Here is a 20354-nt window from a genome sequence, read left to right on the forward strand (position 1 = left end):
AGGTATGCTACCTACGCATGAAATAAACATTCGGACTCATTAACCATACTAGTGCCTACTATTATTTGAGTACTAAATAATAAAAATAACTAATCACTATTCCAAAATTATTTGAATCAAAATAAAAGATCACGTGAAACCGTTCAAATCTTTATTTTACAAAAGTAAGCTTCTAATGGCACATAAGAAATCAAAATAACACTTGGAATAAAACACTTAGCTAAACGGTTAAACAACGTGAGAATCTATAAGCTTTCAGAATAATCCTTCAGGTGTAAGCCTTCAGGAACGTAGCGAATTAGGCACGAGCTTGGCTAACGTCCGATCTCTAGCGCGGTCCGATCAAGAAGAAAGAAGCCAGTCCCAGCGGCGGAGCCAACCGCTCCCGCCTCCAATTCAAGTTGGTAAACCTGCCTGACCAGTCTACCAACATAACGACAAAAATGCCCGCTCGTGCCTACGTTCACTCAAGATACTACGTCATCTTGACGTTCCAAAGCCTTCTACCTGTCATTTTAGTTCAACAATACGCCAAACATTGCTAATCGATTTTATACAGGCGTCTAACTATGAACTGTAATGCTGCAATACGTCTTTCTGGTGTCCCGCTCCGACAAACAATTATACGAAATTTAAGTATAAAAAAAATACAAAAAGTTATGTAGCAGTATACAATTACTGGGGATGGAACCAGGGACTTCCCGATGCAAACAAAAAAAGCGAACGTTTGCAAAATACGCCATTATAGTTCTTACTAAAGCTGACGAAATTTAGCTACTCATTCTCAAGTAAAATCTAAATATCTAAATACCGCCAAAACCAGTGATACAAATTTTCTGAATTTTTGTCAATTTAATCTATAAACATATCTCAAAAAGAAAAAACTCTTATACGACTATTTGTTTAGGCGGGAGCTATCACGACTCCGCCAAATTTCCAAAAACCGGATCGACAAAATTTTTTATTTAGTCATAGAATTCGGTCACAAAATTTCACGAAAATCGGTTAAGAATTGCGACCTGTAGAGGAGAACATCCGTAATGAGTTAGTACTTGTAAAATTACAAAAATATAAAATATTAATAGTAATTGTATATTTTTACAGCGTACTGGACGGAGCGGAGGGATAAGGTAGATAAGGATACTAAAAAAAATAAAAAAAGGGGTGAAATTTTGATGTAAGATATTTCAGACACGCACTCATGGCTTCAACGATGCCACAAAAGAGCATTATTACACGACTGCCCCAAAAAAAGAGTGTATTGTTTTCAGGGTTCATGTTTGTATGTGGGTATGTAAGTTTCTTTGTTACACCGTAACAGCTAAGTGCCTGAACCGATTTAGGTGTTTGAGATATCATTGGAATCCTTACGTCATCCCGAGTAACATAGGCTATGTGACGTCATCACAAAACCAATATGGCGGATTAGGCACTGCAAATTGTGCAACCGAAACAAAAATAAAACTTATAAACCTATCGAGTTGGGTATTAAAATAAAGGATTTTGAAAGACGATTCTAAAACTGTACACAAAATATGGTTTAAACTATTCATTTGGTAGGACAAGATTTTACAAAATATAAGTATAACGCAAAGATAAATGAATTGTCTAAATCTATTGAATGGGGTATTAAAAGAAAGGATTTTTTAAGGTGATCATACGAATATATATAAGTTATATGTTTAATTGTATCGTTGGAGAGAAAATACGAAATGTTCTACATCACGCTAATGACATTTCTCTTTGCAGCTATATACGACAACGTCATACGTGGCGCTTACGTTATTTTCAATTGCGAAAGTGTCAAATACGAAAGGAACGGTTTGAACGATCGACTAGGTAAGCATTTCTCAAAAAAGTTGTACATTTCGATCACATCTTAGATTTCTATAAAATTGGTATGCTGGTAAAGTACATGAAGCTGAACAATTTCCACCATATTTCCCAAAAAGTCCAAGAAAGTTTGTATGAAACATCCTTTTTTGTTACCAGATTTCCTTACACATTTGGTAACAAAAAAGGAATGTTTCATACAAACTTTCTTGGACATTTTGGGAAATATGGTGGAAATTGTTCAGCTTCATGTACTTTACCAGCATACCAATTTTTATAGAAATCTAAGATGTGATCGAAATGTACAAATTATTTGAGAAATGCTCAGGTACTCTGAATAAACATATTGTGCTGTTTATTATAAGATTTAACTTGAGACTTTGAATAGAAGACACTATTATCATGACTGTAGAAGGCAGGTCTTTGATGATGATTTTAATTTTGCACGACAAATTTTGCAAATCCCGGAGCACACGTGCTACTGTTGTGAAACAATATTTTACGAGAAGCAAAGACTGGGAGCTTAAGATAGATGGGCTCTTCCTGCAACTTCCACGAGTATTTTAATAACGAAAGCCGAAGGCCGAACTCCGCATAGGGTCGACGCTCCGAAGCGTAAGGCAGGTGCGTGCTTCCTGTAAATTCCCCAAGTATCTTAATTGCGAAGGCCGAAGGCCGAGCTCCGCGTAGGGCCGAAGGCCCGAAGCGTAAGAAAGGTGCACGCTTTTTGCAGTATCCCCAAGTTTCTTAATTGTAAAAACCGAAGGCCGAGCTTCGCGTAGGGCCGAAGGCTCGGAGCGTAAGAGAGGTGCATGCTTTCTGCAGCTTCCCCAAGTATCTTAATTGCGAAGGCCGAAGGTTCGCGTAGGGCCGAAGGCCCGGAGCGTAAGAAAGGTGCACGTTTTTTGCAGCTTCCCCAAGAATCTTAATTGCGAAGGCCGAATGCCGAGCTTCGCATAGGGCCGAAGGCCCGGAGCGTAAGAAAGGTGCACGCTTTCTGCACCTCGAAGTATCTTAATTGCGAAGGCCGAATGCCGAGCTTCGCATAGGGCCGAAGGCCCGGAGCGTAAGAAAGGTGCACGCTTTCTGCAGCTTTTCCAAGTTTCTTAATTGCGAAGGCCGAAGGCCGATCTTCGCGTAGGGCCGAAGGCCCAGAGCGTAAGAAAGGTGCACGCTTTCTTGTATGAAACATCCTTTTTTGTTACCAGATTTCCTTACACATTTGGTAACAAAAAAGGAATGTTTCATACAAACTTTCTTGGACATTTTGGGAAATATGGTGGAAATTGTTCAGCTTCATGTACTTTACCAGCATACCAATTTTTATAGAAATCTAAGATGTGATCGAAATGTACAAATTATTTGAGAAATGCTCAGGTACTCTGAATAAACATATTGTGCCGTTTATTATAAGATTTAACTTGAGACTTTGAATAGAAGACACTATTATCATGACTGTAGAAGGCAGGTCTTTGATGATGATTTTAATTTTGCACGACAAATTTTGCAAATCCCGGAGCACACGTGCTACTGTTGTGAAACAATATTTTACGAGAAGCAAAGACTGGGAGCTTAAGATAGATGGGCTCTTCCTGCAACTTCCACGAGTATTTTAATAACGAAAGCCGAAGGCCGAACTCCGCATAGGGTCGACGCTCCGAAGCGTAAGGCAGGTGCGTGCTTCCTGTAAATTCCCCAAGTATCTTAATTGCGAAGGCCGAAGGCCGAGCTCCGCGTAGGGCCGAAGGCCCGAAGCGTAAGAAAGGTGCACGCTTTTTGCAGTTTCCCCAAGTTTCTTAATTGTAAAAACCGAAGGCCGAGCTTCGCGTAGGGCCGAAGGCTCGGAGCGTAAGAGAGGTGCATGCTTTCTGCAGCTTCCCCAAGTATCTTAATTGCGAAGGCCGAAGGTTCGCGTAGGGCCGAAGGCCCGGAGCGTAAGAAAGGTGCACGTTTTTTGCAGCTTCCCCAAGAATCTTAATTGCGAAGGCCGAATGCCGAGCTTCGCATAGGGCCGAAGGCCCGGAGCGTAAGAAAGGTGCACGCTTTCTGCACCTCGAAGTATCTTAATTGCGAAGGCCGAATGCCGAGCTTCGCATAGGGCCGAAGGCCCGGAGCGTAAGAAAGGTGCACGCTTTCTGCAGCTTTTCCAAGTTTCTTAATTGCGAAGGCCGAAGGCCGATCTTCGCGTAGGGCCGAAGGCCCAGAGCGTAAGAAAGGTGCACGCTTTCTGTAGCTTCCCCAAGAATCTTAATTGCGAAGGCCGAAGGCCGACCTTCGCGTAGGGCCGAAGGCCCGGAGCGTAAGAAAGGTGCACGCTTTCTGCAGCTCGAAGTATCTTAATTGCGAAGGCCGAAGGCCGAGCTTCGCGTAGGGCCGAAGGCCCGGAGCATAAGAAAGGTGCACGCTTTCTGCAGCTTTTCCAAGTTTCTTAATTGCGAAGGCCGAAGGCCGACCTTCGCGTAGGGCAGACGGCCCAGAGCGTAAGAAAGGTGCACGTTTTCTGTAGCTTCCTCAAGATTCTTAATTACAAAGGCCGGAGGCCGAGCTTCGCGTAGGGCCGAAGGCCCGGAACGTAAGAAAGGTGCATGCTTTCTGCAGCTTCCCTAAGTATCTTAACCCGTGGAGCGCCCTAACAAGACACGTGTGCTAGTAACTAGTATAGGAGTTCCATACTACGGTAATTCTGGGGCGCTCCAGGGGTTAATTGCGAAGGCCGAAAGCCAATTTATAATTATGTAGTTGCAGAGATATTAAGCCATAGCACTTTTCAATACGTCTGGTTTTTGGGTCCGACCTATTTAGGTTTTTAAGCACGTTTTATGCTAACATATCAAAATATCAACATGATGAAAGCTCCTTGAAGTAACTTAAGTGCCTTAAATCATATAAAAAATGTGGTTGGTTTGTATGGTCACTAAAATGTATAAAATAAAATAAATTAATTAAAAATTAAAAAACACGACTGCAATTTAAAAGCGAACTGAAAAGCTAAAAATAATTTTTAGTTATGTTAGGTACTCAACTTAATGAATGTAAAATATAATATATAGGTAAGTGTTCTGTCAGGGTCGTAAACAGCAAACGGAAAAGTTTAGGCTCATTTAGGATCGTGACTGTACCTGTATATTTTATTTCGTTGCAGTCGGGGACCTGTGAATGGGAAAAATTCAATATATCAAGGTCCCCGACTGCAATCGAAATAAAATATACAGGTACAGTCACGATCCTAGATGAGCCTAAACTTTTCCGTTTGCTGTTTACGACCCTGACAGAACACTTACCTATATATTATATTTTACATTCATTAAGTTGAGTACCTAACATAACTAAAAATTATTTTTAGCTTTTCAGTTCGCTTTTAAATTGCAGTCGTGTTTTTTAATTTTTAATTAATTTATTTTATTTCTGTGGTACAGGAATAAAATCGTCCGTGCAAAAAGCACGTAGAGTTACGGTACACGTCCCCGTTCCATACGTCGGCAAACACGTAGGTGCATAAACATTAAACATTCACTCAGGTTCGTCATTGCTTTTAACAAATCAAACAAAGTGTCCAAAGTGCTCGACCTGCCGCTCGAGTAACATACACCGAAAATGTAACCGAAATTTCAAGTGTATTTAGTTTTGGAATTTCACTAATAACAGTAATAACTCAATGATATGCTGAGCTGCAAAGTGGGTATACGTGCCTATTAATTAATAAAACTGTATTAATTTCAATCTATTCGATTGCGTTGAAACGGCAATTTAGTTGGTGTTATGAAATCAAAACTTTGGGAACAAATCAAATTATTTTATTAAATATTTTGATTTGTGTTTTTTAAGTAATCACACTACTATATATAAATTATAAACTGAAATAGATGCCATATATTAGAGAAAAAGTGACGAAGCCCTCCAGTGGTGAAAACCGGATTCGAATTGGAGTCTTTAGCAATCTTTGAACCCCTTGGCCGCCCCGACACGTTATGAAATCAGATAACGCTTAAATTTTTTATGGATATTTGGCAGGATCAATGTATACAGTAGAGTAGGTAGGTACCTAACAGTTAATATATTTTCGTTTTGCGTACTATAGATAATCTACAACTCATCAAGGTATCACTATTACTGAGGTAATTTTTTTTGTAAAGTGATTTACTATAACACTATATAGCTACAAATCGAAGCGATTAACATAATATCAAGAAAGGCTTACATCACTCGTACAATAGTTTATTGATCAATATACCTACTGCCTGGGGCTATTGAAATGGACCGGTACACAAAAATGCAAAAATTCTCATTGCGTGGCATCTGGCAGTTCAAACAAAAGTTGACATTCCATCACGCTTTTATATATAAAAATAATATTTACCCGTAACTAAGGGCCCGATTCGGATTTTGAACTAGACATCTATTATATATCGAGATGGGTAGGTATACTCACGGGTAAATACCGAGTAAATACTCAGTATTTCCTCAATATACCCGTATTTACTCGTTTGTACCCAAATTGGTGGGTATAAACTATTTAGAGTGCTGAAAGAAATATAGGTGTATTTTGTAAGCCGCTACTGGATTATGTACTCAACATTGTAAGAAATTATTTTTAAGAGGGGCACTCCATACATGTAACTAATCGTCACAAAAAAAATTCAGAAACCACCAACGTGTTGTACATCATTAAATGGGTCTTTAAAAATAACTGGAATGTTTCTAAGAACTTTTTTGGATAAATTGAATATTTTTGGAAAAAAACCGTTTCGAAAGGCCAAAATAATGCTTAACTTTCGAACCAAAGTTCAGAAAAAATATAAAAACATATCGGGGATTAGCCGTATAATAGAGTACATAAAACTATATTTTGAACATCATGGGTTGAGCCATTTTTGAGTTTTCTTTAAAAAACCCTAAATAAAAGGTCGTAAGTGCCGCGTAAACACGCATGCACTTTTGCGCAACATGCAGTTATCTAGAACATCGATAGAATTTAAGTACCATATTTTTATAGTAAATATATTCTTATTTAAAACAAAATTGTTAACTATGCATTATCACAATTTGCCTCTCACTGATAATTACCTTTTTTCCAAAATTAAGCGTCCTATATGCTTTTTACTTTATAGATATTGTTATCACACGTTAGTATTCTTCAATAAAAGACAATTTTGTTCTTAAATCTCACTTTTTGAATATTTTATAAGCAATCGTTTTTACCCACCTAAATGAGTAAATACGGGTATTTATCGGGTGCTTTGCGTAAATACCGAGTAAATACTCAGTATTTACTCACCCCTACCCATCTCTACCAAGATACGACAACGATATTTTTAAGATCTAGCCTGTGAAATTTGACATTTCCGCGACTCTTGAACGATTTCCACAATGTCTAAAACGTCTTTTTATGTATTTTTAGATCTCAAAACGATTTTGAAACGATCTTAATACATTGGTTGCCCGAATTGAGCTGCAAAAGATATCTTGTTGAAATCTAAACTACCAGGTATCTATGTAGTACATATCGTGTCGTTCTCTTCTCTAGAACGGATCTTGTTTTCCGAATACCGCGGTGAGTTTCGACGACAAACTGAAAGCTATAACTTAGTTTCGGTAACAAAATCAATGACTACGTTTATTTTAACCGCTTATATTTTAGTTTTATTTTGTAGACTTAATTTCAGAATTTTCGCATACGAGTATCAATAAAGTCCAAAAAATGTTTATCACGGAAATCATTTCTCTTGTCCGCGTATTGAAAACTGTTCGTTATTGCACAATGAACATCGATGAACGTTGATTGAAATACTTTTATTGTCTTTGTCGTGAAAGTTAAGTATTTAGGTGCAAAAAACAGTTACAGTTGGTTTTATTGTTTTGCGCAATCTGACTTACTCATTAAGCTTTCTTTTACTTACTTAATAACTCAACCCATCTCGCAAAATTCGATTGGTAGGTTCCTAATGACAGTTGATAATTTCACTTGTTTTAAGTCACTCGCGCGACATGTGTCGGAGAGCCTAGGTCTCCTTTCGAGCCTAGGTTTCTTTTCGAGTGACTTAAAACAAGTGAGTCTAAACCGTAAAATTATTCAATGTTAGTATGTCTCACAACAGTTTAAATTCGAGTTGATAATTTGATTAAAAGCCATTTGAATACAAAAAACTCCAAAGAAAGATAAACAATAAAATAAGAGTTATATTTTCCGGTAGTCCTGAATGACTGGATTCATTCAGGAGTTTTCCGACACATACTTAGTGAAAAGATTCCACACTTTTCCCTAAAATCCACCTACGGTATACGGACTTTGAAAATACCTACCTCTTGCGAAATAGCTTGAATGTAATAATACGTTTAATATGTTACATGGTTTGTTTACCATACAATACGATGTTCCTTTGTATGATTGACAGAGAACTGCAAACATCCGTCCAGTATCAATGGGTTGGTGTTAGACAATCAAAATTTAGTTAAAAGCTATTGTTCTCTGTTTAAGTAGATCACTGGTTTTCTTCATATACGAGATATCTTTACGCATTGGCGTTGCCCAGGTTAGTTATAATAACTAGTAGATATTATGATGTAAAAAGTAAGTAATTATAGTTAGAGCTATCTATATCATTAAGTTAAAAAAATATACGAGTTTAACACATACGTACTAGAAGAGTGTGTATCTCAATTTCCACAAAACGTTTTAGCCAAAGAATGTGTGAGAATGTTTGAAAAGAAAAAACCCATTTTCATTTCATTATGGTGTTACTTAGAATTCACAAGATACTGCTTATAGATTTTACAGAAATTGATAAAATAAACGCAGGGGTGGTCAGATTTCTTTGTATTATAGTATATAAAATAGTCTTACCTCTGATCTAGAGGGTGTGGCAGCGAACAGCAGCACGACGGCACACAGTGCCGCCGGACTCCTTATCAACATCGTAAATCTGTGGACAATATATAAAATACGGTTAAGTGTTGCACATTTTTCTGAGACCTTAAAATAACGGAAGATGCATTGCGCAATCTAGAAACAATATTTACAAGGAATCAGTAACATATAATATGTGTTTTTAAAATAAATCTATATATAATAAAGACTTATATAAGACTGAATACATTAACGTCAACTTTGTATCTTGTGCACATAATACAATATTGTCTTCATTATTACTAGGTCTCGCGTAACTAAAATATTTGCATAGATCGCTATCAACAGTATCAACAAAATATTGCAAATATAAATAAATGTTATACTCAGAAAACAATATCAATAAATTGAATAATCTATTTAATAACGATTTGCTTGTTTATTAATGTTATCTATCGCTGCTCGATTTAATGCATCAATATAAAATAAATCTGATGCTGTTATTGATCACTGTTTTAGAACTGAATTAGCTCTATTGAGACAGAAATACATAAGCATACATTCGTTGCGAGATGAACACGCGATAATTTTACAGACATTTTCTGACAAATTGTGTCAGAAAGTGATGAATCTTAATTAAACTGGTTACTCTTTAAGACTATTTGAAAAAAAAAGTGGGTATTTTTATCTACAATATAATAAGAAACGATTCTATTTCTGCGGTCTACAAGAGCCGCCACAGTCGACAATAGCCAGGCCTTTAAATATAATGTTAGCGCATTATTTTCATCTGAGCTTTGATTCAAATTGATATAGAAGTTGAGTACGATGTCAGGATCTTAAACAACACATCATTCTATCATTTGTTGTTTATCAGGCATCTGACACAACCTCAAAAAAAATACGTTGCCAATTTCCAAATTAAACATGTTTACCCAATAGACGTTATAAAGAAATAAGTGGCCATTTTTACCGGTTTCACCGTCACGTGCGGCAGAAATGGCCGATCTGGCGGGGATTGAGTTTGCGACCGCCGGCTGGAGAGCCAAAGGACCACGCGATGGACCAATTATGCTCGTCGATACTCTGGCCATGTATGTATTCCTATAGTAGTGCGAGTTAGGGTGAACCCGGTTCGCAATCAAGCGTAAAGTGGTCCCAAGACTGTCATTCGATCCAAAAGATATTTGAATGTTTACAACTCTCATTTTTCATATACAAATTGAGTGAAGTGCGTTAACCGGAGCGGCCGGTCGTTCTTTTCGCCATTTCATTGACAACAACTTCTTATTGTTTCCTAAATCCTAATATTAAGTTCACACTAATTTTGGCAGGATTAAATTGATGTATCGATTCAAATGCATCGATGTTAATTATTTCAGTCGGAATTATGAATAATGTAATTAACAGACGTCACACTCATCACAGTGACAAACGGATTGATCGTTTAGGGGTCCCGTGATAACTACGTAGGTACCTATAAAAGGGTACAGAGGTAACATTCGGATGGCAACTTCAGCTGCATTACTGTTGCGGCCACAACTGTTAATGCCATAAGAGTAATGCAACTGCAGTTTCCATCAGAATGTCACCTTAACATCTAGGTACCCATAACAGGCGTGGCTCACTCCGCGATTTCGTCGCTTTGTTACAGGTAGCTAAAAGTACATCCGTTCCACACCAATTTTGGTAGCTAGCCATAAGCCGCGCGTGGCGCTGTCGCACCTAGCGGCCATTTCTGTGCTGATCGTAACACTCGTAACAGACGCGTTTTGTTAGAGAGTGAGTCTTCTGTACCTAGTACTATTATTTATTCTGTAACTGACGGATACTGGTTCGTCTGAGATTTCAAGTCTTTTAGTGATTGTAATAGCGACCCTGACCTGCAACATGTCATGTGTATGAACCAGAAGGGAAAATTTGATCACAATTTGATTATTTTATAGATTAATTTCTATTCGAATGGGTACGTTTAAGTACCGACATAAATATTGCTTTTAAATCCTTCAAAAAGGTAACTGTTCCATTGCTCGAAAGTAGCTCATAAGCCAGGACATTCAGTATAAATTTATGGCAACAGGAAATCTACTATTAAAATAATAATATCAAATATTAACTTTACCTTTTATGTATGAAGTACTTAGCGGTACATATCAGAGTTAAACCCGAATATATCACTTAGTTCTAGACTTTAATTTAATCTACCTAGTAGTAGACAATAAGGCATGATCCATCATCTTGTTCTTAAGGTAATGCCTATACTGTATATCGCGTAAAATCAGATACTATAAATCCTCACCCTGTTAATTGTCTCACATGCTCACACTTTAGATGACGTAATTAACTGATATTCGCCGCAGACGTTTGATGTTGTAACAGTGATTGGTTGCAACAAAAACTACCTCCAGTAAGTATATGTTAATTAGTAGGCACTCAATGATATTACGTGTGTTTTATGAAGTTTATAAATTAGCCATTAGAAGAATACAGTTGACAGAAAACTAAGTTTTGCGAAGTCAGTTTTTTTTAGGTAAGTAAACACTTTTTAGAATGCAAATGCTTGGTATGTAGATGAAAATACAAAAATCGCTATATGAATGCCTATAAAATTAGAGAAAATCCCTTAATTCCTTATATTATTATCCCATCCCATCCCATTACCAAATTGAGTTTTGTTTTGACAAAAATGGGACCAACTTGGAACTGTATACGTGCAGTCGCCATCAGATATATCGGAGCAGCCAAGGTGCTCACCTATATCTGAACACGCCTCTATTGTCAAGGTGATAGAGTGCGTGTTCAGATATTTTTGAGCACCAAGGCCGCAAGGCAGCTATATATCTGATGCTGACTGTACTTTTAAACAACAGGTAATTTTTAAAATCGGACCAGAAATGACGCAGTTCCGAGGTAACGTACTTACATACAAAAAAACACGGTACGAACTGTTAACCTCTTCCTCATTTGAAGTCGGTTAAAAAGCAATAGAATACAGATCGGAAAATCAAAACGACCGAACACGACGATGGAAAGTGAAAAGATCGAACCAAATGTTGAAAATTTGGAATAAACTCAATTCAAATGATAGTGTAGGATTTCACTACTGTCAAGCGACTTGTATTACCCACGAGTTGTTTTCAAAGTAAGTACAGATTCTATATTGAATGGCGAAAGCAATATCAAAGGAACCGAGACAGATCCTAACCGTTTCATATCGAGTTTTCAGCTCGAGTTTGTGTAGGTATAGAGCGTCGAACACGACACGAAATACTCGTAGAATCACAGTCAATGAGCAGTTGGGAACCCTGTAGATAAACAAGAAGATTGAGCCAAATCTTTATAGTTTGATCCCCTCAAGCAAGTTTATATACAGTTAACTGTAAGTCGGGATTGAGTAAGGCACAAGTTTTCGTAGCAAAATGTTGGCCTGAAAATATGTAAACTAGTTTCGTAGAATTTGTTTCGGAACCAACATGCTGCTGATTTAAATAAAGTTTGTTAGCCATTAAAGAAAATGCAGCGAACAATATTAACTCTGTGTTTGTATATTTCAGAGGTACATATAGGTATAGAGGTATAAAAGTGACTAAATCATTTAGGTCACAAGAAGCTGAAAGTTTAAAGCAAGATTTATTAAATATATAACAGATTTTAAGTAAAATTTATTAAATATATTAACTTTATGTTAACTTTATGTTAAGCTGAAAATCCAGTCTTAAAGTCGAATCAAATTTCAATTTAGAAAATAAGCCATATATATACTTATGTAAGAAAAATAAGATAGACGCTTGTGGCCGATCACTTTATTAAATTTTTCTGAATTAAAATTCTTCGATTGTTTATGTAGGTATGACTATACTTATGTTATTATGATTATGATAATTATGATTATCCAGTGTATAAGTGAATTACTGTATAATAAAGCTACTTACCAGGTTATTTCGAATATCTCACTTATGCTCACATACTGCCAAATTGTCTCTGTATATAGTAGTGAAAACTATAGACAGGCCTAAATATCGACACAACAATGAGATGGCGAACGTATCATAACCCTATATATGGATGTAATACCTAACCCTATATATGGACCACATGTTCGTAGGTAATAAAAATATTTAATTTCATTTCATAACGCACGCCACGCTTCCCCATCGCTTGCCCCCGTGGCCTGTTCTCACGGCTCGTCTCGGCATTGTCTTCCGATGTAGGATGGAACGTGTACGCGCGTCTTTGACTGCATGATACGGAGATACGACAATTGTTGGTCTTTGCCTGTTGTCCCTCTACGTATCTGTGGATCTTTGGAGAAAATGACAACTTCAAGGTAGCAGAGCGCTTATTCAATAAACACTCTTGATTCAAACAAAGGTTAAAAGAACTGAAAAATCTGAAAATAGTCTTTGTTATATATTTAAATGTAAGTAAGTAATTATTTATTGTCAGATTGTGCATGTCAGTTTACAGATGTTACAAAATTATTAGATTATATTGCAAGAAAATTTAATTAATGCTCCAAATTTCATTACAAAGGTCACCTTCACCTTTGAGATAGTCAGAATTATTTTTCATTCCCAGATATGTACTGTGAATTTTATAACACTGAGAATTTTTGGAATTGGTATTCGTCAGTTAAATATTTAATCAGTGTTATTGCACTACTAAATAAACAATTTATTCAAACAGTGATATTATTGAAATTCCTTTTGCATCTGATAAATAATATTCGTTTTTTAAATATTTAGCAATGGAGAAAGCTGACTATAATGCAACTTTGAATTGGACGCAAAAATAATATGGGGAAACGAAAACTAATAAAATAATGGTTTGATATGCTTGATTAATTTTTAAATCCGAGTAAGGCAGACTGCAGTAACCACCATGCTTCAACCTTGAAAGACGCACGAATATAATTTTAACAACAATAACAATCAATCTAATTAATTTAATTTAATTTTAAACAATCAATATAATTTTATTGGAACTATTAATAAAATACGTATCTTGTTCTATTAAATATTATTATCTAATAAAACATGCTAACACGCAAAATGATTAGAAAAGTAGTTGTTGCAGATCACAATGAGGCCACGGTCCCACAGAACAGTTTCTCACCACCGATACGTAACCGCAACATTTTGTTCAGATCAAAAGAGATTAGCCGCGACACTTCCATTGTTTTTGCCTTACGCCGATAATTTGTCATGATAACACAGGATTGCCCAATGCGGGCAATTGTTTTAATCACAATAATCACTGCTTGCGAATAAAATCCAATTTTAATTGGAACGTAATTAATGCAATACGAGTGTCATAAACATCAAGTGCCGCGATGAGACCAACCTATTGTTATTTTATTAATTTTCGATCGTGATTTTCCATGTCGGTTAGCCGAGGACTAATGAGCGTTATATTTTTGTTTTTCTGTCATGGATGCCATTTTTCCTAGGTTTAGGTTATTTACCGAATTGTAAAACACGCCTCTCATGCGCTATCTATACACATATTTAATGATAGTATATTTCATATTTGAATGACTACGTATTCCTTTTTGAATTGCTAATATCGGTTGTGAAAATATGTAGATTTAGTTATTGGTTTACTTTCGTGTTTCCCGCGTCAATCTCTATTCTCCTCGCATTCGATCTCTATTTGACTTGTTGTTTGCTGGTAGAGAATGCTCGTTTTATGTTAAGTCGTCAATACGTAAAAGAATATTTATGTAATGCAAAATAATGGTTTAAAAATAAAAGACTTGCGCTATTCTAAAGCCATTTCTACTAAGCAGCCATATTACCATGCACGTCACGAATACAGATGGTGCCCAGAACAGTGTTAATCTAATTTATGTTTATTGCTCATTTAAATATGGTTTTCGGCCCCACATTCCGTTATGAATTCTAATCGGGGCGAGACGCTCATAATTGACCATTGTCATAATGGGAAATCTGCCGCCGACTGACCTCCTTAACATTACCCGAACACACCTACAGGTGGTTGTCGAGATATTGTCTCACGCTTCAGATTTACTTGTTGGGCAAACATTATGAGAGCGGCGTTAAGAAGATAATTGCCAGGTTGGGACATATGAACGGTTGGACTTGCAAGGTCTGATCAGGATGCTTAGTTACCTATGCAAAAGAAAAAGTGAATACCCCATCTTGAATATTTACTTGTCACTAACAGAAAAAAATACATTCCAGAAAAATACAGTTGAATAGATATCTGTAAAATATAAATCGTACAGATTATGTCAAGTAACCAGTGTTGCCAGGGCTCTGGAGTCATAAGTTACGTTTCGTTTCCCTAAAAGTCACGTTTTTGCTGCTTAAGTCACATTTTTAGGGTTCCGTAGCCAAATGGCAAAAAACGGAACCCTTATAGATTCGTCATGTCTGTCTGTCTGTCCGTCCGTATGTCACAGTCACTTTTCCCCGAAACTATAAGAACTATACTGTTGAAACTTGGTAAGTAGATGTATTCTGTGAACCGCATTAAGATTTTCACACAAAAATAGAAAAAAAACAATAAATTTTTGGGGTTCCCCATAGAACTGAAACTCAAAATTTTTTTTTTCATCAAACCCATACGTGTGGGGTATCTATGGATAGGTCTTCAAAAATGATATTGAGGATTCTAATATCATTTTTTTCTAAACTGAATAGTTTGCGCGAGAGACACTTCCAAAATGGTAAAATGTGTATCCCCCCCCCCCCTGTAACTTCTAAAATAACAGAATGATAAAACTAAAAAAAAATATATGATGTACATTACCATGTAAACTTCCACCGAAAATTGGTTTGAACGAGATCTAGTAAGTAGTTTTTTTAATACGTCATAAATCGCCTAAATACGGAACCCTTCATGGGCGAGTCCGACTCGCACTTGGCCGCTTTTTATAGTATGGGTTGGTAAATCGATTTTAATAGAAGAAATTTCGAAAATAATATATTACACAAAAATTCTACTAACGTTATATGATTTTATGTGATCGATTTCATGAATTGTAAGTTCCTTTTTTTATTTCTTGATTTTTTTCTTGTTGAAAACGAAAAAAAAATTACCATAATAAGTTATTATAAAGTCAGTCAAATAACTTTGTCAGTGGAAGAGGGCGCGAAATTAAATTCTCTTTGGGATGAATTTTTTAAATTTGACGCTTTTTTCTACTTAATGAAATGGCTTGACAGACTATAGTTTAGGCCTGTCCGGACGAGGAAAATTTTTCGACGGTCTGATTGAATTGTCCGATTGGGTCGGGACGTGCGGACGCAAACGCCAATTTGGCTCGCCGATTATGACCGATAGTACCGATATAATGGGGTACGGACGCAAGAATACCAATTTGTGACGCTAGTTTTCGCGGTTAGGGGCATTTTTTAATTAACAGCGGTCAAATATCACCATAAAATTTAAATTGATAAAACTGGCCAAATTGGTGTTTGCGTCCGCGCGTCCTGGTTTGATCGGATAGTTTGGTCGGATTGGCGGGGGATGGTCTTCGTCTGGACACGCCTTAATCTACCAAACTTAACCCAGACTACATGAGTCCACAAACTACTAACAAGATACAATTCACAGTCAGTCAGTGCGAGAGAAAAATTTTAAAGTTTACACTGTTTAAGCCCCCTCCAGACTATGTGCGTGAATCGCGGTGTGAAAGCGCGAACGCGAGTGTGGTGTCGATTTCCCTGTCTGCGAATCTTTAATCAAAAGAAAATAAAAAAGTATATGCGTAAATAATTTACCCCCGGCTAAAATTAATAGTTTTAGAGCGCTCAAAAATCTCACAATAACTGATGTAGTACAATGAGTAGTATAGATACAGACTAAAAGAAATGAATCATTACTAATGATTCATTACACTAAAAAAAACTCTTATCAAACTATATAACACCGTCACGTCAAGGTAACCAATCTCATTTTGCCATGACTATGATAAGACCTAGTGATAAACATGATTGTTGATGTATCGTCAAGGGTCAGTGCGTCAAATTTAAAGGGCTTAGTAAGCTTGGTTGGGAGCATTCCTAAATAATACGAATTGCAAAACTAAACTTGTCCAAAAATCGACTATCTTCAAAAGTCACAAAAATTGCCCCAAAATCATAAGTCACGCACATGTCACGCGAGAAGGCGAAAAGTCACGAAAAATGTGACTTTTGTGACCATCTGGCAACACTGCAAGTAACCGCCTTTCGGTTGTGATATAAGTAAATAAACTATACTTGGTCAACCAGATCTTGACAGTAGAAAAAGGCGGCAAATTTGAAAAATGTAGGCGCGAAGGGATATCGTCCCATAGAAAATTTGAATTTCGCGCCTTTTTTTACTGACAAGATTTGGTTGACCAGCTATACTTTATTTCTTTCCCCAATTTCTTAAAGCATTTTGTACGCTAGTACCTACAAAATTAAATTTAAATAATGCGCTCCTATCGTTACACAGGTTCACGTTTTCAATTTTGTTTAGTCTCGATTGTAGCCATTGACCCGTAGTAAAGAGAGCGTCAACTCTTCAAATGATCCCCAGGATCACTTTCATCGACTTAAAGATTAGCTTTGAGCGCTAAAGTACTATTTATTGCTTGTGCAGAGGCTGCTTAAATTGAGTTTTCATTAGTTATTGGTTCACGTTTTTCCTGTGTCGGTAGATTTTTTCTAGTGTAAATATGTTTGTTACAAGCCCCATGAATTTAAATTGTAATCAACTCTATTGTTACATTTGTTACTCTCTAAACTGAATTGCGTCGGTGGTACATTATACGCGATTTCGTAAAAAATAAAAACGGAAAAAGAAATTCTGTGAAATTTTTTATTTAGTAACAGTGCCATTATTCGTATCACGTCTTTCTTGTGAAGATAACAATCTTCGTCTTTTTCGAACCTAATAGGTATAAATGGATTACCTACTGTAATATTCAACATTGAGTTTTGTAAGGATACGTATTAATATAATACTAAGCTGCTAAGTAACGACTTCTAATCAAAATCGGTCAGAAGTAAATCCAATTACATTGAGTAAGAACCAATATTGTCCGCGGCCATGCAATATTTGTTTGATGTAATATCAATTTATTATCTCACATCAATATACATAAATTGAATGGTTTTTTCAATGGTTGGATTTATTTATAATTATAACACTTGCTTATATTTTGGTATTCAATTGTAATCTAAATAATACCCGATGTATGAAAAAATAAGTTATTGATTGACATCCACGGCGCAGAATTAAGGTCAGTATAATCAGTCACCAATGTGACTATGACAAATATGTCCACTTCCTGCTAAAATACGCATTCTAGTCGAGTTCGGTTCAGAATAGGGTTAACGATCCGATCCACCCGTTATGTGTGTGTATAAGGACCGCACAACGGGACTTTGGCCAAAGTTGTCCTGAATATTAATATAATTGTCAAATAATCTGTTTCTTTGTGGACAGAAGACCAGCCAGCCAGTTACATTCGGAATACACTTTATTGAATAAATTAATCCTTAATCCTATCCTATCCTAAATCCTAGTTTATTGGCCAATCACTATTATTATAGTATTATTAATACGTATTGGGCTGACGTGGGGATTTTAACGCTGTTAAGGTAATATAGCATGTCTGTCTTTTTACACGACTGCCCCAAAAAAAGAGTGTATTGTTTTTTTCAGGGTTCATGTTTGTATGTGGGTATGTAAGTTTCTTTGTTACACCGTAACAGCTAAGTGCCTGAACCGATTTAGGTGTTTGAGATATCATTGGAATCCTTACGTCATCCCGAGTAACATAGGCTATGTGACGTCATCACAAAACCAATATGGCGGATTAGGCACTGCAAATTGTGCAACCGAAACAAAAATAAAACTTATAAACCTATCGAGTTGGGTATTAAAATAAAGGATTTTGAAAGACGATTCTAAAACTGTACACAAAATATGGTTTAAACTATTCATTTGGTAGGACAAGATTTTACAAAATATAAGTATAACGCAAAGATAAATGAATTGTCTAAATCTATTGAATGGGGTATTAAAAGAAAGGATTTTTTAAGGTGATCATACGAATATATATAAGTTATATGTTTAATTGTATCGTTGGAGAGAAAATACGAAATGTTCTACATCACGCTAATGACATTTCTCTTTGCAGCTATATACGACAACGTCATACGTGGCGCTTACGTTATTTTCAATTGCGAAAGCATAGAATTAGAATAGACAAGAACAACTGTCAATCTTCAAAAGTGCGACCAAAAATGAAATGCAAGTGTGTGCGTAAATTGTCTATGTGAGATCAAAAATAGTGATGTCATGGTACAACATATTAATAATCTGTCGGTGTTTGGTTGCTTTATCGACAACTTTTTCAAATGTGTTATTTTAAACGTATTATCCAGCGTATTTCGCTAGCGGTGCAAAGAGGAAACGCCAGCAGCGTACTAGGTATGTTTAGCCGGGTACCTATGGCCTAATAGCATATAATTATATACCTACCCTTAATTTTTATATTTACCTAGTTATAAGTTTGTAAATTTGTTTGTTTGTTTGTAAATTACCGTTTTTAGGGTTCCGTACCTCAAAAGGAAAAAACGGAACCCTAATAGGATCACTCATGCGTCTGCCTATCCGTCCGTCTATCACAGCCTATTTTCTCCGAAACTACTGGACCAATTAAGTTGAAATTTGAACACATATGTAAGTTTATGACCCAAAGATGGACGTGTAACGTAAACAAATGAATTTTAAATATGGAGGCCATTTTTGGGAGGTAAATGAGAAAATTAAAAAATAAAGTTTTTTCAAACTATATCGTGTTACATATCAGATGAAATAGCTCATTGTAAGAATCTCAAATATATATTTTTTATAATTTTAGGATTAATAGTTTCGCAGTTATTCAAGAAAATAGGCAAATAATGACCATCCCCCCCCCCCCCTTATCTTCGAAACTACTGGGTCTAAAATTTTGAAAAAAATACACAAAATAGTTCTTTACCTATAGATGACAGGAAAACCTATCAGAAATGTGGTCAAGCGTGAGTCGGACTTAATGTACGGAACTCTTGAAACGCGAGTCCGACTCGCACTTGGCCGGTTTTTTTTTCAAACGTTAAAATTTACGGCATTATGACGTATAAATAACACTTGAACTCCGTGTGCTATCAAAATCGTTACAGACTTATCTTAGTCTAACTCTTACTGTGTTGGAAAGTGAAGTTTAAATTTACTGCTAAACATATGCACCTTCAAAAAGGTATTACAATCGTTATTATTTGAAGTCGGTTATAAAGGTTAATATCTTAATGATGTCTTGTGAAGAAATTATTACATAGCTATTAATATACCGACAAGTTATCGATACTGTCATCTGATGAACATTTTGTCAAGCCCTAGCGTAAAGTAACAGTTTATGTTTTTACACAAAATATCTTAAATTATTGAGTAATATGATAAAATATTAGCACACAAAGGAAGAAAAACTTATAATTAACTGTATAAACCGGCTTCTTACACTTTTTATGCTGTTAATTTGACAAAATATCGTCAAAAAAATTTCGCTCGGAATATCATAATTCCTCTGAAATGAGTATTTGCTAGGTTTATTTGGCCCCGTGACACTGAAATCCGGTACACTACAAGACACTATCTTCATTGTATTACTTAATCAAATAGTTTTCTTCCGAAT

General features: G+C 36.2%; 1 protein-coding gene across 2 annotated transcripts in view; it reads right to left on the reverse strand.

The window, feature by feature from the left end:
* LOC134649523 (sushi, von Willebrand factor type A, EGF and pentraxin domain-containing protein 1) overlaps window positions 1-20354 on the reverse strand; it is a 118226-nt gene that overhangs the window by 45961 nt on the left and 51911 nt on the right. For both annotated transcript variants that reach the window (XM_063504284.1, XM_063504283.1), the window contains exon 2: window positions 8675-8753. In XM_063504284.1, coding sequence (XP_063360354.1) covers window positions 8675-8746 — 72 coding nt within the window. In that variant the 5' untranslated portion in view covers window positions 8747-8753. The remainder of the gene's footprint in view (window positions 1-8674; window positions 8754-20354) is intronic.

This window comes from Cydia amplana, chromosome 7, assembly GCF_948474715.1.
Source record: "Cydia amplana chromosome 7, ilCydAmpl1.1, whole genome shotgun sequence".
NCBI classification, from domain to species: domain Eukaryota; kingdom Metazoa; phylum Arthropoda; class Insecta; order Lepidoptera; family Tortricidae; genus Cydia; species Cydia amplana.